Raw genomic sequence first — 19571 nt, 5'->3', positions numbered from 1 at the left:
TCAATTAGTTGAAGATACGGATAGGAAGGCTCACCACGAAGTCATAGAAGTATAGACTTTCCAAGAAGTCATCACATGGATACCTAGTCGTCAGTGAAACAAAAAGGATACATCACCAAATTAGGCTTGATACATCTACAGTAAACACCAGATCAAAGGAATACGTCGTAAATACACTCAATGTGTTGAAGGTACAGTCAAGTGAAGTAGTGAGGGATAAGTTTCGTGTATAATTGTCCGGTCATGCCTAGTTTCCTTCAGTTGCAATGTCATAATGTTATATCGCAGCAGTTCTCACTATGTTTATTGAAATTAGTTCAAGAATATATTTCGTTCTATCAAATTATTTCATCGTTTTAATTAAACAGTAAAAGTTCTTAACCTCAAATTTAATGGGGAAACCGAACGCCAATCTCCTTTTCCCAGAACTTATATGGTACGTTGTCACAAGTAAGCTTATAACCCCACACACTAGAGATTTTCATGAATCACATTCCCTTATTGGCGCACTGAGTTGTAGCTGGCGCCCTTCAAGTAACGTATGTGTAAATAAGCAGGTAAGAACTACGTGTGAATACAAGGTCCGACGACTCTGTATTTTATTTAATGAATACTAATTTTCATAATTTTCCATTTAAATTCAGATTTATATGTTTTCAAATCAGTAAGCGAGTGAGGAACAATTACAGTACCCCCACAATGTGATCACGGAGGTTGTACATGAGTAATGTAACAGAGGAAAATCAGATGCAGATCATTAAAATAACCTATACGATATAATAAAATTTCTACCACAATACTAACATCCAGTTAATTATATTGTAAGATTTGTTATATAAATCCATTATATCCAATCAAATGTCCAAATACAGACTGAACCTAAATTTTTCGTATCGTATGTAAACAGATTACACTGTTTAGCCACTAATAATATGGTCACGAGATGCTACAATTCCTACTCATAAGGGCACAAAAACTGCCATAATATTGTCCTAAACGGAGATTGTCTTACTTAATATTCAAAATATTCGTGATATAGATTAACATAGCAACCATTCGATGAACGTAAACAAACAACGCGTGTACTAACATCTCGGTGTACGACAAAACAACTAGAAACGCATGAAAGGACACAACCCACAATGTAAACCACAAAACATGATGCAAAATGTCATCAAGCCCAGAAAATCTATAATAAACATGAATATTAACCGTAATAAATTGTTAAAATATCAAGATCGGGAAGTGTGTCTTGACTAAGAAGTCACCGCCTGCTTGTTGTAGTTGTTGTTGTTGTTATGTTTGAACTTTACTTTATTATCACACTACTGTACGTGACCACTGCAACCTGGATATTTCCCAATTTAATAATATTAATATATGGCGGCTATATATATGTCATTTTGTATCGCGATTGACATGTCTAAAGCATTTGATAGGGTGGATCATGGGAGACTACTGGCAAAAATGAGTGCAATTGGACTAGACAAAAGAGTGACTGAATGGGTTGCTATATTTCTAGAAAATAGATCTCATAGAGTTAGAGTAGGTGAAGCTTTGTCTGACCCTGTAATAGTTGAGAGGGGAGTTCCTCAGGGCAGTGTTATCGGACCTTTATATTTTCTTATATATATAAATGATTTGAGTAAAGGAGTGGAATCGGAAGTAAGGCTTTTTGCGGATGATGTTATTCTCTATAGAGTGATAAATAAGCTACAAGATTGTGAGCAACTGCAACGTGACTTCGAAAATGTTGTGAGATGGACAGCAGACAATGGTATGTTGATAAACGGGGCTAAAAGTCAGGTTGTGAGTTTCACAAATAGGAAAAGTCCTCTCAGTTTTAATTACTGCGTTGATGGGGTGAAAGTTCCTTTTGGGGATCATTGTAAGTACCTAGGTGTTAATATAAGGAAAGATCTTCACTGGGGTAATCACATAAATGGGATTGTAAATAAAGGGTACCGATCTCTGCACATGGTTATGAGGGTGTTTAGGGGTTGTAGTAAGGATGTAAAGGAGAGTGCATATAAGTCTCTGGTAAGACCCCAACTAGAGTATGGTTCCAGTGTATGGGACCCTCACCAGGATTACCTGATTCAAGAACTGGAAAAAATCCAAAGAATAGCAGCTCGATTTGTTCTGGGTGATTTCCGACAAAAGAGTAGCGTTACAAAAATGTTGCAATGTTTGGGTTGGGAAGAATTGAGAGAAAGAAGAAGAGCTGCTCGACTAAGTGGTATGTTCCGAGCTGTCAGCGGAGAGATGGCCTGGAATGACATTAGTAGGCGAATAGGTTTGAATGGCGTTTATAAAAGTAGGAAAGATCACGATATGAAGATAAAGTTGGAATTCAAGAGGACAAACTGGGGCAAATATTCATTTATAGGAAGGGGAGTTAGGGAGTGGAATAACTTACCAAGGGAGATGTTCAATAAATTTCCAATTTCTTTGAAATCATTTCGGAAAACGCTAGGAAAGCAGCAGATAGGGAATCTGCCACCTGGGCGACTGTCCTAAATGCAGATCAGTATTGATTGACTAAGTCTAGCGAACAACTTTATTGGCTCAGAACTTGTAATATAGGACCTATTGGTATCGTAGGAGTAAATTCAGGAAGCTGACTCAAGGGCTTTGGGAAATATGGCTGCTATAAATTGCTCCTATGGGGATAATACTAGAGAGCTACCTCAGGGGCTCACAACGTTTAACTTCGAGTTCGGCAATCCGCAAAACTTCGCAGATTCATGTTCGAATCCCTGGTTAAACCGAAACTTACAGACCCTTCCGGCTAACTTTGCAGACTCGATTTCGACTCCTTAGCTGACGATAACTTTACAAACTCCAGATCGACATCCCCTGGAGTAGTTTAGCTTTTAGCGCTTTATGAGCTTGAGTTCAAAGTTTCGATACATGAGCACCATTCGGCTAATTCTGCTACTGGAAATTGCTGTATCCTCCTAATCCTCCTCAAAAGGACCCCTATGGTCCTCCTCCTGACACTCGCATTATTGAGGAAAACCCTGTGCGGTACGGGGTGAACATCGTGACCCCTCCGTGCACCTGTATCCAAACACACAGTGCTAACTCTTACGGTGATCACGTAGCACGCTGAGCTAGTTTCCATTTTGACCTTGGTGCGTTTGTGGTAACTGGAACATTCAATTTCTGATATTAAGTTTGGAGCTTATAGATTTATACCCTAGGTACTCCTGGTAGCCTACAGTTGTTTATATACCCGGGGGGTTGATCCCCTGTGTTCAGAGCACACTCGAAATTTGAATCTTCCGGGACAGCTATGTCTAACTTTTAAAACAAAATGGCGGGAAAGAACATATGGCATACTAACGGTACTTTGATATGCATTGATCATGCGGACAAGACCACGCAATTTTACGCTTGTTCCCTATCAGGCCCGCTCCCCTGAAGTGAAGGTTCTAAATATGCCATGAGTAAGGATTTTTATTTAGCATATAATATACTTCACTGGAGAGCTTTGTGCTTTTTATTTCAACTGGTAAAGGATATCGGTAATTGAAGTACAAGTCTTTAAATTGAGCGAGAACAAATACGTTTAGAAAGAGGTAGAAATGTTGTATTCCACTGTATTGTGAGTAGCCTCTGTAAGACGGGTGAACCTGAGACTGCGGTGATAAGCGAAATTCTTCCTTATTTCTTCACAACTATGAGCATGTACACCCATTTGTTAGGAGAAGAACTGGAGTTTGCAGAATATTGTGAAGAGAAGATATCTTTGCGCTTGTCTACCATCACCAGTATTTCCATCATAACAAACTCTTCTCGTGAGACATAGTCTAGGAACGATCAATAATACAGTATATAAGCCATACTCTTAAGTTCTATGATTGATTGTGTCACAATGTATGCAGGGAAGTTAGCCACATATACACATTGCAGTGTTTAAATGTCGTTTCCGTCAGTGAGAAAGAAACATTTGTACAGTGGTGGCATCATATCATTTTTATGTACTCCTAAGTTTAACGCTGTTGTAAAGTAAACGCTTTTTCTGAAGGCGAGTTGAATGCATTACCAAAGGAATATATTCAAAGAAGATGTGAGAGAAGGTGCCTGGTCTGTCCGAGCTTCAATCGGGTAGTCTAGCCAAGAGACCGTCTCTGAAAGTGTGTCTTATATGTCAACTAATCAAACTATATAACGGATCGTGTTGAGTTAGTTTCAGAACACTTATCATAGCTGCGAATAGAGCGACAAGCAAACGCGGAAAATGATGTAGAAATGTACTCTGAGAAATGTGAGGATTGGAGCTGGCCATGAGCTCATCAATAAAGTGATGAATTTTCTTCCTTTTGAGCGTCATCTTCCTGGTTATCAGGACTGTCAGTATGAGAACTGCGAGAAAACCAGAAGAAGCGCTTTTAGGAGTGTGACGTCAAAGTGCGAGAGATTTGTAAATTGTCCTCCGGGATTTGGGTGTGATATATCCTAGCAGAAGCGGGCGTGGTTTGTGTACCACTTCGGACTTAACTTCCCACGTACGCCAACCTTTAGATATACGGCCCATCCCGTAAGAGATCAAGCTTAACCTTACGGGCTTGGATATCCGATGTATAGTACACATCTGTGGTTTACGCTGGAGGGCCCCTTGAAGATCTCAGACATGATGCAGTTTTTGCAAACGGGCTCTCATTGTCGCCACGGGCCTTCCTTCGGATGCTATGAAGCCCTTATGGGTACAATGAGGTCTCTTTTATGATCCTTTTGTGCACGTTCCGGACTCGTATAAGTGGTACTGGGAGTCTTTCCGATGCTATGGGACTGTCATTATTACCTTAGAACTTCTTCTCGGCACTTTTGTTCTTATTTTTGGCACTACAAGGCTTTTGTGGTCATTGTGGGAATTATTTTAAGTTCTATATTGCTCTTTTACATGCTATGGGGATTTTCAGCACCACATTACAGTGTTTCCCTTGAGTGCTATGAGCTTGTTTTGGCCACGACGGGCCTCCAATTGATGTTATTGCCGTCTGTTTGGTTCTACCGTCCTCCTTTACAACGTTCGCTGTATTACTTCTCCTCCTCAAAGCGGGCCCTATCCTCAAATTCACACACATACTATTGAAGAAAACCCCGTTTATGTATTTGGGAGTGGCAAAGTAATTTATCTATGCACGCTCAAAGCAAATTCTTACGTAGCCTCCGAGTTAACCTATACCTTTTGTCCACGCTGCTTTGTGTCGAACTTACACAGATAGGTCTTATTGTGACGATGGGACAGGAGAGGGCTGGTAGTGGGAAGGAAGGGCCGTGGCCTTAATTAAGGCGCAGACCCAGGATTTTCCTTGTGTGAAAATGGGAAACCACTGGAAACTACTTTCAGGGCTGTCGACCGTGTGGCTATATCACGGGTGCAAGAACACAGCTGCGCGCCCCTAACCGTACCACTAACTCCCTCGGTAAATTATGAAGAACGATTCTCTGCACATTGGAACTCAACCGACTCCTACTTTCTAAGAGATCTATAAAGGGTAGATAAATATGTGAGGTCAGGTACGCAATGGCCAGATCTTAAATTACAGGGAGAATGGGCGTCATCGAGGTCTTGCCAGTTTAGAAGCGCGAAAAAATAACGGAGGTTTCATATTTCACAAAGCTCAGGAGTAGCATTCGTTGTTGAGAAACACAGGAATAATACGCTAGCAGTGCAGTGGCGGCTGAAAGTGCTCTTATCTTGGGAGCGTGAGGTCAGTGAATACAGAGTCCTGGCCTTGTTCCTAATGAGCCAAAACCTACATACGGGAAACGAATGGGTTTGAACTCCCTCAAGGTCGCAACCCTGAATAATAATAATAATAATAATAATAATAATAATAATAATAATAATAATAATAATAATAATAATAATAATAATAATAATAATAATAATAATAATAATAATAATAATAATAATAATAATAATAATAATAATAATAATTATAATAATAATAATAATAATAATAATAATAATAATAATAATACAAAACTCCGCCATTGCCGATCCCAAGCCTGGGGCCCCATCTTGCAAGTGATGGGGAAGGCGGAGGGGGAGGAGTAACAACCTCGTAAAAAAAACCTGGGTCCATCTGGCTCCGGATGGTAGCACCCTGTAAGGGCCCCTGCCTAGGGTTACAGGTGAAACCTGGTCAACGGTCTCGAAAGCGGATGAGGAATTTAATGTCCCAACGGCGGAGAGAGCGGAAGAACCTAGTGGAGTAAAGCACGAATAAAAAATAATTTCGGACCAACAATCCGATCTTATCTTGGAATTAATTTCCTACCTTGTTCAATGTACAATTTCAATTGCAGAATGGAAAGTCCGCTGAATGAAAGCACTACCCCAGGTGGTAGCTCGGAAGATAAATCCACCATTGCGTTATGCAATGCATCGGGACCTAGGGTTCTGGGGAGTCCCAACATCTGCAATAAGGGTGAGTCGGAGCATCCTTGGAATCCTTTCAGACTTAAATTTAAGAGGAAATTCTTTGCAGGCACTCTTAATGTAAATTCCTTGCTAAAACCGGCAAACAGAAAGAACTGGACATTTTCTTAGATAGACATGAAATCCAGATCTTAGCAGCTCAAGAGACACGGTTTATGAATGAGAATGTAACAGAAACCAAAAATTATAGAATCTTTAAAGGTAAACCAGCAATCAAAATTATGAAAGGAATCCCACTACTAGGTACCGCCTTTTATGTCCATAAAGCAATAGTTGATAATGTTATGGAATTCAAATCTAGTTCAGAATGGTTATCTCTTCTCACACTTAAATGCAAGAAGAAAAAGTATACATTTGTTAATTGTCATGCACCAATAAATGAAGGTAATAGCAAGAACCCAAGTAAAACTGAAGAATTCTGGAGTCTTCTAGATGATGAAATGCCAAAAATTCCAAAATCAAATGTTGTTATTCTACTAGGTGATTTTAATGCACAGATAGGCAAAGAAAAAGTTTTCAGCAAAACAGTAGGGGCATATCCGGCACACAAAAGAACAAACAAAAATGGCATGAGACTAATTAATCTCTGTAAATCCTTTCACCTAAAATTAATGTCGATCTTCTTTAAGACACTTCCAAGAAAGGCTAAAACATGGGTGTCCCCAAATCCGCTATTAGGTGAGTTTCAGTTGGACCATGTAGCTATTTCTCAAGAAAGTATTAAGGAAATTATGAATGTTAAAGTAATAAGAAGTGGGGAGTTTAACTCCGATCATTACCTCTCGAAAATTAAGCTGAAGCTTCTACCTCGCAAGAATCAAAGAAGGCCGGGAAAATTAATGAAATACAACATAAATAGGCTCAACATTACACAAGCAACTATAGAAAACTGTCAGGAAGAAATTAAAATAACTCAGCATGGCAAATGGCCAGAATTATCTAAACAGGTTAATAGTGCAGCGAAGAAAGTATTTGGATCAGTAAAAACTAAAAAGAAAGTATGGTGGAAAAACGTATGTGAGGAAGCACTTATGGAAAGAACGAAAAAGTGGAAAATTGGAAATGTTCCGGAAGGAATTAACACTATGAGCTATTTAAACAACAAAGAAAGGAAACAACAAGAATAATAAGGCAGGTTAAAAGATCGTTTGAAAAATCGCAGCTAGTAGAAATTGAGAATAATTTTGTAAGAAATAACTCCCGAAATTTCTATCAGACCTTTAAGAATAACCTGAAAGGTTATCAATCTCGGAGCATTTGCTTCAGAGATGCAAATGGTAATATTGGCCTTAACAATGCCGAGAATTGTGAGATTCTGGCAAAACACTTCGAACACCTGCTGAACTGCCCTGAACTAAATCATAAATTGGAATTTTCACAAATTCAGGAAAATTTAGAAGCTGATTCACCTCCAACAGCGGAGGAAGTAAAGGAAGCATTAAAAAATCTAAAAATAACAAAGGTAGTGGGGAAGACAGCTGAACTTTTAAAATGGGCTGAACCAAAAATTATAGAAGATCTACAAATAATCTTTGAACACATTTGGGAAACAGAAAAGTTCCCAGAGGATTAGAAAGTGGCTCTAATACACCAATTACACAACAACTACAGCGGTATATCTCTCTTGCCAGTTGCTTACAAGATATTCTCAACAATACTACTAAATAGAGTAAAATCGACACTGGACAGTCAATTGGGTGAATATCAAGGTGGATTTAGAGAAGGAAGATCTTGCTCCGAACAGATTTTTAACCTGAAATCTATAATTCGACAGAGATTAATACACTCCAAAGACATAGTTGTAACATTTATTGACTTTAAAAAAGCTTTTGACTCGGTAGATAGGGAAACCATAGATAAAGTAATCCGTGAATTTGGAGTTAAAACTAAATTGGCAAACCTAATTCGTGAAACACTTACAGACACTATCTCGAAAGTAAAATTTATGGGTGAAGTATCTCGTCCTTTCAAAATAAATACAGGTGTCAGGCAGGGCGATGGTCTATCTCCACTCCTTTTCAATTGTGTCATGGAGAAGATCGCAAGAATTTGGAATGAAAAACTGAAAGAATCTAAAATATTGCCACTCATGCTGCAGAAGAAGAACAAAGCTGTTGCAATAAATTTCCTAGCATTTGCAGATGACTTTGCCATACTTTCAGAAAGCCTTACAGATGCAGTAATGCAAGTCAATCTCCTTGAAAAGACAGATAACATGACAGGCTTGAGAATCTCTGCGGAGAAAACAAAATTTTTGACGAATATAAAAAGTGCCCCAAAGTTTTTAGTAACGGATATTGGTCAAATAGAAAAGGTAAAGAAAAGCAAATATTTGGGTGAGACAATTCAAGAAAATGGTTTAGACAAATCTGCTATAGAGGAGAGGATACAAAAGATGGAAAGAGCGTACGGTATAACTAAGAATACTTACAACAAAAAGTGCTTATCAAGAAAATTTAAAATAAAGCACTACAACACAGTAGTGAAACGAGAATGCCTTTATGCCAGCGAATGTCCGGCACTGAAATACAAGCTTGATAAATTAGAAATATTAGAAAGAAGAATTATAAGGAAAATATTAGGTCCTCTAAGAATTGCAGAGTTTTGGAAATTGATAAGTAACAATGAAATTTACCAGAACGTAGAAAACATATCACAAACATTAAGAAAAAGGAGATTGCTATTTCTTGGACACATTTACAGAATGGATGACAATAGACTAACTAAACGAATCTGCAAGTACTTTTGGGAAAATAAATCAACTACCACCTGGATTCAAGAAGTCAAGAAAGACCTGTAAAGTAACAACATACAAGAAGAAGAATTATTGGAAAGAAAGATTTTTAGGAAGAAAGTCTTTCAAATGGAAGGATTCCAAGGGAGGAAGGAAAAGAAGACAGGCACAAAGTGGACTGAAGACAGGAAAAAGAAACACAGTGAAACCATGAAAGAATACTGGAACAAAAGGAAAGAACAACTAAGGAGGAACAATTGAAATTGTAACGTGGTCCTTAGAAGGTCAGATCGCAAGAAGAAGAAGAAGAGGAAGAAGAAGAAGAATACAAATCAGAAGCATGAATTGTGCGTATTGAGCAGTTACTTCGCAGAGGTTTACCTGAGCTTGTGTAGAAGTTGAAGATAATGTTTGCCACAGCATAATTCTCAGACATACTGGCAAGCTTATCGTTTACGAGGATTGTTTTCCCCACTCCAGCATTACCGACCAGCATCACAGGATGGCCTTGTTCCATGAGAAGGTCCAGGAAATACCGTATACGGATTGATTCCGGCGTATGAACGAGGACTGTCTGTAAGCAAGAACATAGCCATACATGTATAAAATTGCACACTCCATCCTCACGCAATAAGTTTTTGGAAAACCTTCATGAATCCCTTTAATTTTTGTGCAGGCTTAAAAATATCATCAGATTACACCATACAGCATTAGTTTACGAGGATCGTTCAGGTACATCTTATCTGATAAATCTGCAACATAGATTCTTAGAAATGAAGACTGTAAAATCAGTCGGTCCTTATTACCGAGAACGTTTCCCTTCACCACTGACAATCTCAAATCGCAATCAGTCATAATGGCTTCGAAATTAAATCATCACACAATGGCAAGTGTTAAAATTCTTCCGTTCGCCCTTACTATGTGATCAAAACTATTAAAGAAAACTTTAGCAAATATTTGTTTTTCCTTACGTATGCTCTGGGCTGATCGCATCACGCGAAATTGTCCTCGAGTTCTCCTTCACCAGCACGGCCATAAATGGTTGCGGGACCTCCTTCATTACAATATAAAGGCGTTGAGAGTGTACATCTTTGATACTGAAACGGGAACGCCCTGCGAGCATTCACGTTCATACATTTCTTGAGAGGAACTCACTAACACCCGGCTGTATGCATTCAAAACGAGCGCCGAGTGCGCAGGTATTGTGGGGGACAGCATGCAAGCAAACGCTGCTCCAGAGTGCCAGCCAAGGCCAAGTGACGTCACAGCGAAAATTCTCTCTGTTCCATGACATTTCATCACGAACGGAATGTAATATCATAATTTCGAGGACGTCACCTTGTAGGCCTGAACAATAAATGCTGCTAACCGAAATTTCACGTAAATCGGCGGAAGGATGGCCGAGATATAAATTTTTCAAGACACGGCCACGCCGTCCGACATTCGGCAATAAAAGGCAGTCGCTAGCCTTGAGTAAAGCAGTGTGTGCAGTATGCGGTGAGTGCGTGTGTCACTCAGTATGTGTATGCAAGCAAGCACGTCGCTATACGGTTCGTCACTCTGTCCGGATGGGTACTTGTGTTCGAAAGTGTTAGTGTTGAAAGCCCTCTCCGTGGACTTGGACTTTGCGCGTGAACGAAAGCTTCATTTCGTTTCTATCAGTCTGTAGAGCTGTGCATTTGTATTTCGTTTGGGGACTGTGAATTTAAAGAGACTGTACGTTTGAAACTGTGCTGTAGTTGTTTCCTCTACCGTGTTAAGCTACCTCGTAAAATTGTGTCCTAGCGACTGAGCAGTTCTTTTACGAATAGTGTTACGTTATTTTATAAAGAACAGTGCCTACTTTTTTCTCCCTCAAAGACTGTGCCTATCGCTCCGCGTGAAAAGTGTTAATATTTCCTAGCATAAACTGTGCCAACCTTCAATTCATTCGAAAACTATGTCAAATCCCCTCATGAAACTGTCAAAAATTGCGCCTCAGTGATGACCATGTCTCTGAAAATTTACGACGTAACAGGACTTGGACTGTCATAAACTATTTCTTTATATTTTCGTCGAAACTCTAGTTTATTTCAACGAGAATGTGCGTGCTGTACTTATGTATACAGTGCAAAGACTGTATTCAAGGAATTTACATTTTTGAGATTGAGCGAATTGTTTTTGCATCTCGGTAGGTTCCAGATCGTTTTCATTGTTTATTTCAAGTACGATAGTGTCTACTGTGACTTTGATTTCATCTTCGAAAGTGCGTCGAACACTGTTACTGGGGAAACTATTCAAAAGTGCTTCGCCTTAATTCGCGGTGCGGTAGAAAAATGTCGCACCAGATCCCATTGGCATTCTGTGCGGGAGTTCTTCACTTCTCCGCTCCTTAACATCTGTTTCACGCTGCACGATCTGCCTCAGGTTCGAGTCGTCGTCAACGTCCAGTGCTGAGACAACACCAACGACGCGGAACGACGCCGAAACCGGCGACGAAGGACGACGCCGACGCCGCAGAATAACGTCTCATCCGCACCTTCAAGGGTAATCTCACAATATATCTGTAAAAGGCGATATAATTCCTTTGCTTATCTCTTGAATAAACAGCACGTTCCCCATTAATCATAAATGTATTGCACTACTCTTCTCTCGTACTCCCTAAGCATTGGCCGTACACGCCTTGACGTCATCCATGCTCTCCGAACAATTGAAGTACGGGGTTCCTGTTTCAGAGATAAGGTAGTGAAAAGTAAAATAGCACCCGCGACGTTGGGACCATATTAAAGAGAGTACAAAGTGATAAAAATTAACTTTGATGGAGTCAGTGATATCTTAACTTTCAAGTTCAAATAGAAGTGAATAGTTCAAACTTTAATTTCAGTTCAGTGAATGCTTTAAATTTTACGAAGTTTAATTCAATGACTTTGGTAAAATCTTGAACTTATGGCACAGAACTCTGACTCATTTTATGGCACAAGTGATTATTTGTTTTCCTTCTCTTACTATTTAAACATTTCAGCCACAATATGTAATTTTATGCACAGTCTCATGTAAGTGTTCGATATTTGTGTTGGTGAACTATTGAACTTTACCATTGGACAATAATGGTGATCTTACATATGAATTGAATGATTGTATTTTCTGCATTTATTGAAAAGAACGATATTAATATGGAGAACATACTACCTGCTATTGAGGCTTTAAAAATCAGTCTAAATGACAGGATTACGGAAAGTAACGCTAATCTCGGGCGTAGGATTGCTGAATCCAATGCTACTTTAGGATCACAAATTAAAGAGTCTAATGCTGCTTTAGTTAACCTAAAATGCCGTATGGAGGCCACTAATACTAGTATAGGTCAGCTTAGGGAGGCTAATGAAGTAACTAATCGCAATATCACTCAGCTTAGGGAGGCTAATGATGCCAACACTGTAAAATTAACAGAATCGGTTGATCAAAAATTTGCAGAAGTTAATAAAAATTTGGAACGTAGGCTCAATAGTGCAGGTGCCGAAATTGAGAAACGATTTAGAGAATCTAACAAGACAATGGATGCTAAGTTTACGGAGATAAACGAAAAATTAACACGTGACTTAGAAACCATTAAGCAAGACATTAAATCACAAGTAGCGGAGGACTTAAAAACTGCTTTCCCTTCTTCTCAGGAAGTCCTTAAAGTAGAAAGCCTAAAGGAAGAATATCAAGAGTCCCATGCCCAGTTATCACTTGCGCAAACTAAAATAGCTTCGACTCAAGAAAAACTTTATGAATCTGTTAAAAATAATTTCATGAAGTTGGGAAACGAAATCACTCTTCTGAAAAGTCAGCAAGAGGAGGCCGATAAACGTGTCAAGACCCAATTAGATAGTACTCACACGCAGATTACTCGTATCTGTCGCGATGTAGCAGGGGTAAGACCGACTTAGAGAGGGAGGTCAAGGAAATTGAGAATTCCGTACAGGGGAAAATTAAAACCCTAAAACTCGAACTCCAAGGAGGTATGGAAGCTCTCAACAGCAAAGTATCCCAAATCGAACACGATGTTTCATCATCTAGCCTTCACAACACTAGTGGAGAATCCATGAATGTTTTCACAGTTTTTAAAATGACTGAGGAAAAACCAGCCAAATTTTCGGGGAAGGAGGTGTATACTGCTAAGGAGTTGCTCCTTAACCTCGAAGAGTATTTTCAAGAAAATCACATTAAGACAGACCGGCGATTACGTATAGCATCTCGATTGTTAGAAGGCAGGGCGTTAATGTGGTACACTGCTTTCAAATTCAGTATCAGCACTTACGAAGTGTTTAAGGAAGCCTTACTTAGATGGTTTTGGAGTGCTGAGGCCCAGCACCTGATAAAACTCCAATTATACTCCAGAAAGTGTAACACTTCCGTTAATTCCTCACGATACTCAGATTATCTCATATCTCAGCTTAAAAAGATGCAATTCTTCGACCCTCCTTTGACGGAGCAAGAACTTATTCAGGTCATAACACTGCAATTTCCTCCAAATGTTCAGGAAATATTGGTAGTAGCAAACGTCCAGGACTTAGAGCAGCTCGATGACGTCCTGAGGAGACTCGATACTGCGCACACTCAGAACGTAACAAAAGCAGGTAGAATCAAAGAAACTACGGCTAACTCTGCGGAAGTGAAGACTCCGGTTCAAGTAAATCCAGAACCGCGAGAAGAAAGAGAAACTCGTCTAGATACTCCGTTTCGGTACAGAAGACATAGAAATCGTCCCTACGGAGGGGGGGAGGCTACGTTCCAACCTGGACCTTCATGGAGGCAGGCAGCTAACCAACCCAATGACAATAGGAACTTCCAGCGGGAAGAATTAGAGAAACGTTGGAGAGAGACTAGGGAATATGTAAGGAACAAGAACAGGGAAGGAGGCTTACCTGGAGCAGCTTCTTTGGAATACCAGTCAGAGGTGCAGAGAAGAAATGAGAGAACGGAAATGGATCCCGAAGCTACGGGTACCAAAAAAAACTTTGGCGAAGCAATAAAGAGATTGCCTGAAAACCCGGAGGGAGGAGAAGTAATATGTAGCACACTGAACAACCATTGGTATTTGGAGGATGCAGATTTACAGTATGAGGATTCAACACCTCGACAGCCTCAGATACAGCGCGGCTTACCAATCATTATTATCAAGTTAGGCAATGTGATTGTCAACTCTTTAGTAGACTCAGGACCACAAGCCTCACTAATTTCGCAGAAATTAATAGACGTGGCGCAAGAGACGACCTACATTTCCATCCTGCCTGTTGCTCAAGTTAAGGTTAAAGGCATAGTTCCTGACAAGGCTATTAAATGCAAATTCCAGGCATTTCTTGAGATAGAATTAGGTGGTGTTAAGTTCCAACATCTATTTATGATTTTGACTCAAATGAAATTTGATTTAATCTTTGGATCGGACTTTCTCATTCAACATGGGGGAATCATTGATTATCCTGCTAATATGATAAAAAAATTTCACGTCGAATCTGTAGAGCTACAGTTGGTTGCATGTAATGAAGTGAAGCATCCGGAATTGGAGACCCCGATAGATATAGTAGAAGGCAAGATGAGCGAGGCTCCGCCTGTCGAAGAAAGCGTTCACGAAGAGGGGAGACCCGAAGAAGTGGGACCCTTAGAGGACCAGATGGCGTCCATCATCGATGATGAGTTTAATGAGGACCACTACAACCTCACGATTTATGCTAGTGTAGCTGAAAGCCAAGATTATGATGATGACATTAAAGTAGCAGAGGCGATCCAAGAGCTTTTGAAGAAGTTTCCAGATGTATTTTCTGATAAACCTGGAGTTATCAGGGGTTTTAAGCACCACTTAGATGTTACTGACACTTCATCTTATAAGAAACGGCCTTATCCGATGCCCATGAAGTACTCGGAAGAAGCTCGGGTCATCATTAAACAGATGGAGAATGATGAAATCATATCGAAATGTGTCACACGTTACATTAATCCTCTAGCAATAGTGAGAACACCAAATATTAATCTGCGCGTATGCCTCGATGCGAGGGCTTTGAACGCTAGCCTTGTGCTAGAATATGACCACCCTCCTCTAATCCGGGATGTAATTAGGAGATTTCATAACATGAAGGTATTTTCTGCTATGGACATGGCTTCTTCACATTTTCACATTTTATTGTACGAAGATAGTCGGAAATTTACCGGATTCATCTTTGATAATGTTATTTATGCCTTTAACAGGCTCCCTTTTGGCATTCAGAACTCTGGTGCAGTTCTCATTAGGGCCTTAGAAGAACACCTTTCCGACGAAGTTAAGGCAATCACCACCATTTATGTGGACGATATTATCGTCGCGCCTGAGTCCCTGGAACAACATATACAGGATGTTCATAAGGTATTGGAGGAATTACAGACCAAGAACTTTAAAATTAACGCCAAGAAAAGCCAGTTTTTCAAAACTGAAGTTTTGTTTTTAGGCCATCTTATTGGAGGGAATGGGATCAAGCCCAATCCGGCTAAGATTCAATGTTTTCTAGAATTTCCCAAACCCACCAGAATGAAGCACATCAGGCAATTCCTGGGCCTCTGCCAGTTCTTCGCGCAGCATTGCCCTAATTTTACGGAAAGAGTGACACCCCTGCAGCAGTTGTTGAAGAAGAACAACAGGTGGAAATGGTCTGATGTTTGCGACAAAGCATATGTGGCAACAAAACAAATGTTGAAGGACAGTGTTCAATTGGCCTATCCTAACTATGAGCTACCTTTTTATATTGAATGTGACGGCAGCCACGTAGGGATCGGTGCAGCTCTTTTCCAAATTGATCCAAAGGAACCTGAAATTCGCATCTTTCTCTCATTCATGTGCCGCAAGTTAAGACCCCATGGAAAGGCTTATACGATAACAGAATTAGAAGCCCTTGCCATAGTGCATTCTCTCCTTTACTGGAAGAAGATAATCTTTGGATATCCGGTGATAATTTACACAAACCATCAAGCACTGACATTTATTCTCAAATCAGACATTACAAGGGAACGGATAACCCGAAGTGCGCTGTTTATACAGCAATTTGACATCACAGTCGTTCTCAGGCCCGGAAGGAGAAATATCCTCGCCGACGCACTGAGTCGGAATCCGACAGGTGAGGTTTCGATCTATGCGATTGAAGTCATGAATGATGAAGATGGAGAGTTCTTGCGACGACTGAAGTACCTACCGCAAGCTCAAGGAAGAGATCCTCTGAGCCGTGAGCTGATTCGCTTTTTTAATGGATCTATCCCTCAGGATGACGATGAGCATCCTCGTATTTCTAGGATGGCTCGAAAATTTTGCTACCGCGATTGTCTACTTCACAAGTACGTTGATCACGCTAGAACCACAGATCGTATTTATGCTCCCCCCGAATAAGGACCGCTATTATATGGCATTGCCATTCCATTTCTGGGCATGCCGGTACGGACAAGGTCCTAAACCTGATTAGAGAAAAGTTTACGTGGGAATACTTGCGGCGTGACGTCCGTAACACCATCAGGACTTGTGATATTTGTCAAAAGATTAAGCCCAATAACAGGCTCCTCAGGGAATATCCACGACTTTTAATCCCTGGAAAACCTGGCCAGAACTTCGCAATGGACCTATATGGACCTTTGCCCAAGGCGTTACGTGCCAACAAATACATCGTCGTCACCATAGATGTATTTTCTAAGTACACTATGTTGCTTCAAATTCAGAAGGCAAACACCGGGAACATTCTCCGCAGGATTCGTCGAAACATCATTCCCGAGATGGGCAAGCCGGAATTTCTCTTAACAGACAATGGAAATCAGTTTACCTCCATGGAATTCCAAGTTGCACTGGAAGAGCTTGAGATGAAGCTTATCATGAACTCCATTCCACACCCGGAAGCCAACCCAGCCGAACGCGTTATGCGAGAAATTGCGAGATTCTGTAGATTATATTGTGGCCGGCAGCATTGGAGGTGGTTTGAGGTTCTCCCCGTTATGCAAAGGATCGTCAATACCACCATGCAGGAGTCCATTCAGGACATCCCTTTGAGGGTACACAAAGGGCTCACTCTTGACAGACCTTGGGATCGGACTTTGCCTGATCCACCTGATGCAGTGGTGGGCCAACAAGCTCGCGTTACCAAGGCACTTCGGCAATTACGGCATGCTTCTCAAATCCGGGAAATGAAGTTACGACATCACAAGATTCGACAACCCTTACAAGTGGGTGACCTAGTATTAATACGCGAGCCTGCAGTCTCGCGCCCTGACCAGGGAATTTATGCCAAATTCTGTCCCTTATTCATAGGACCCTTCAGGACACTTACCGCACTAGATAATGGTGCCCACGAAGTAGGAAGGACAGATAGCGACGTTGAGGAAATTTTCAACTCAGCCAACCTCAAGAAATACTTTACTAGGAGATGAACAAGAGAAAAATCGTCCAGCAATTTTCTTTTTTCCTTAGCAGGGGGTAGATGAAACAAGAATGCCCTGCGAGCATTCACGTTCATACATTTCTTGAGAGGAACTCACTAACACCCGGCTGTATGCATTCAAAACGAGCGCCGAGTGCGCAGGTATTGTGGGGGACAGCATGCAAGCAAACGCTGCTCCAGAGTGCCAGCCAAGGCCAAGTGACGTCACAGCGAAAGTTCTCTCCGGTTCCATGACATTTCATCACGAACGGAATGTAATGTCATAATTTCGAGGACGTCACCTTGTAGGCCTGAACAATAAATGCTGCTAACCGAAATTTCACGTAAATCGGCGGAAGGATGGCCGAGATATAAATTTTTCAAGACATGGCCACGCCGTCCGACCTTCGGCAATAAAAGGCAGTCGCTAGCCTTGAGTAAAGCAGTGTGTGCAGTATGCGGTGAGTGCGTGTGTCACTCAGTATGTGTATGCAAGCAAGCACGTCGCTATACGGTTCGTCACTCTGTCCGGATGGGTACTTGTGTTCGAAAGTGTTAGTGTTGAAAGCCCTCTCCGTGGACTTGGACTTTGCGCGTGAACGAAAGCTTCATTTCGTTTCTATCAGTCTGTAGAGCTGTGCATTTGTATTTCGTTTGGGGACTGTGAATTTAAAGAGACTGTACGTTTGAAACTGTGCTGTAGTTGTTTCCTCTACCGTGTTAAGCTACCTCGTAAAATTGTGTCCTAGCGACTGAGCAGTTCTTTTACGAATAGTGTTACGTTATTTTATAAAGAACAGTGCCTACTTTTTTCTCCCTCAAAGACTGTGCCTATCGCTCCGCGTGAAAAGTTAATATTTCCTAGCATAAACTGTGCCAACCTTCACTTCATTCGAAGACTATGTCAAATCCCCTCATGAAACTGTCAAAAATTGCGCCTCAGTGATGACCATGTCTCTGAAAATTTACGACGTAACAGGACTTGGACTGTCATAAACTATTTCTTTATATTTTCGTCGAAACTCTAGTTTATTTCAACGAGAATGTGCGTGCTGTACTTATGTATACAGTGCAAAGACTGTATTCAAGGAATTTACTGTTTTTGAGATTGAGCGAATTGTTTTTGCATCTCAGAAGGTTCCAGGTCGCTTTCATTGTTTATTTCAAGTACGATAGTGTCTACTGTGACTTTGATTTCATCTTCGAAAGTGCGTCGAACACTGTTACTGGGGAAACTATTCAAAAGTGCTTCGCCTTAATTCGCGGTGCGGTAGAAAAATGTCGCACCAGATCCCATTGGCAATCTGTGCGGGAGTTCTTCACTTCTCCGCTCCTTAACATCTGTTTCACGCTGCACGATCTGCCTCAGGTTCGAGTCGTCGTCAACGTCCAGTGCTGAGACAACACCAACGACGCGGAACGACGCCGAAACCGGCGACGGAGGACGACGCCGACGCCGCAGAATAACGTCTCATCCGCACCTTCAAGGGTAATCTCACAATACATCTGTAAAAGGTGATATAATTCGTTTCCTTATCTCTTGAATAAACAGCAATTTCCCCATTAATCATAAATGTATTGCACTACTCTTCTTTCATACTCTCTAAGCATGGGCCGTACACGCCTTGACGTCATCCATGCTCTCCGAACAATTGAAGTACGGGCGTTCCTGTTTGAATATTGATATATTATGTATTATGAGTAGTAGAAAGTCAGGGCTTCTGCGGATTCTTATAGGATCAGGATCAAGATTCGCTTGGCTAACTTAAACTAAGGTAACCTCAGCCTCAAATTAATGATTCATCATCGCTTGATTAATTACTGATTGATTATCGATTGTTTGATTATAAATTGATTGATTGGTTTAGACGTCATCTACGAGGGTTATTAAAAAGTATGAACGTTAGCTAAGAGTGAGGGTTAACTTCATGTTAACCCAACAGGTTGTTCTTGCTGCCCTTCCTGACGTGACGTACGAGGGTTTGTCGAATAGTAC

The 19571-nt window shown here is 40.7% G+C and overlaps 1 protein-coding gene across 1 annotated transcript in view; it reads right to left on the bottom strand.

The window, feature by feature from the left end:
* Window positions 1–19571, bottom strand: part of LOC136863901 (dynein beta chain, ciliary-like) — a 5220903-nt gene that overhangs the window by 2493426 nt on the left and 2707906 nt on the right. The window contains exon 47 of the mRNA XM_068226514.1: window positions 9573–9765. Within this exon, the coding sequence (XP_068082615.1) occupies window positions 9573–9765 (193 nt within the window). The remainder of the gene's footprint in view (window positions 1–9572; window positions 9766–19571) is intronic.

This window comes from Anabrus simplex, chromosome 2 (assembly GCF_040414725.1).
Source record: "Anabrus simplex isolate iqAnaSimp1 chromosome 2, ASM4041472v1, whole genome shotgun sequence".
Lineage (NCBI taxonomy): Eukaryota > Metazoa > Arthropoda > Insecta > Orthoptera > Tettigoniidae > Anabrus > Anabrus simplex.
The sequence above is the reverse complement of the archived record's forward strand: the minus strand, read 5'-3'. Positions and strand labels throughout refer to the sequence as shown.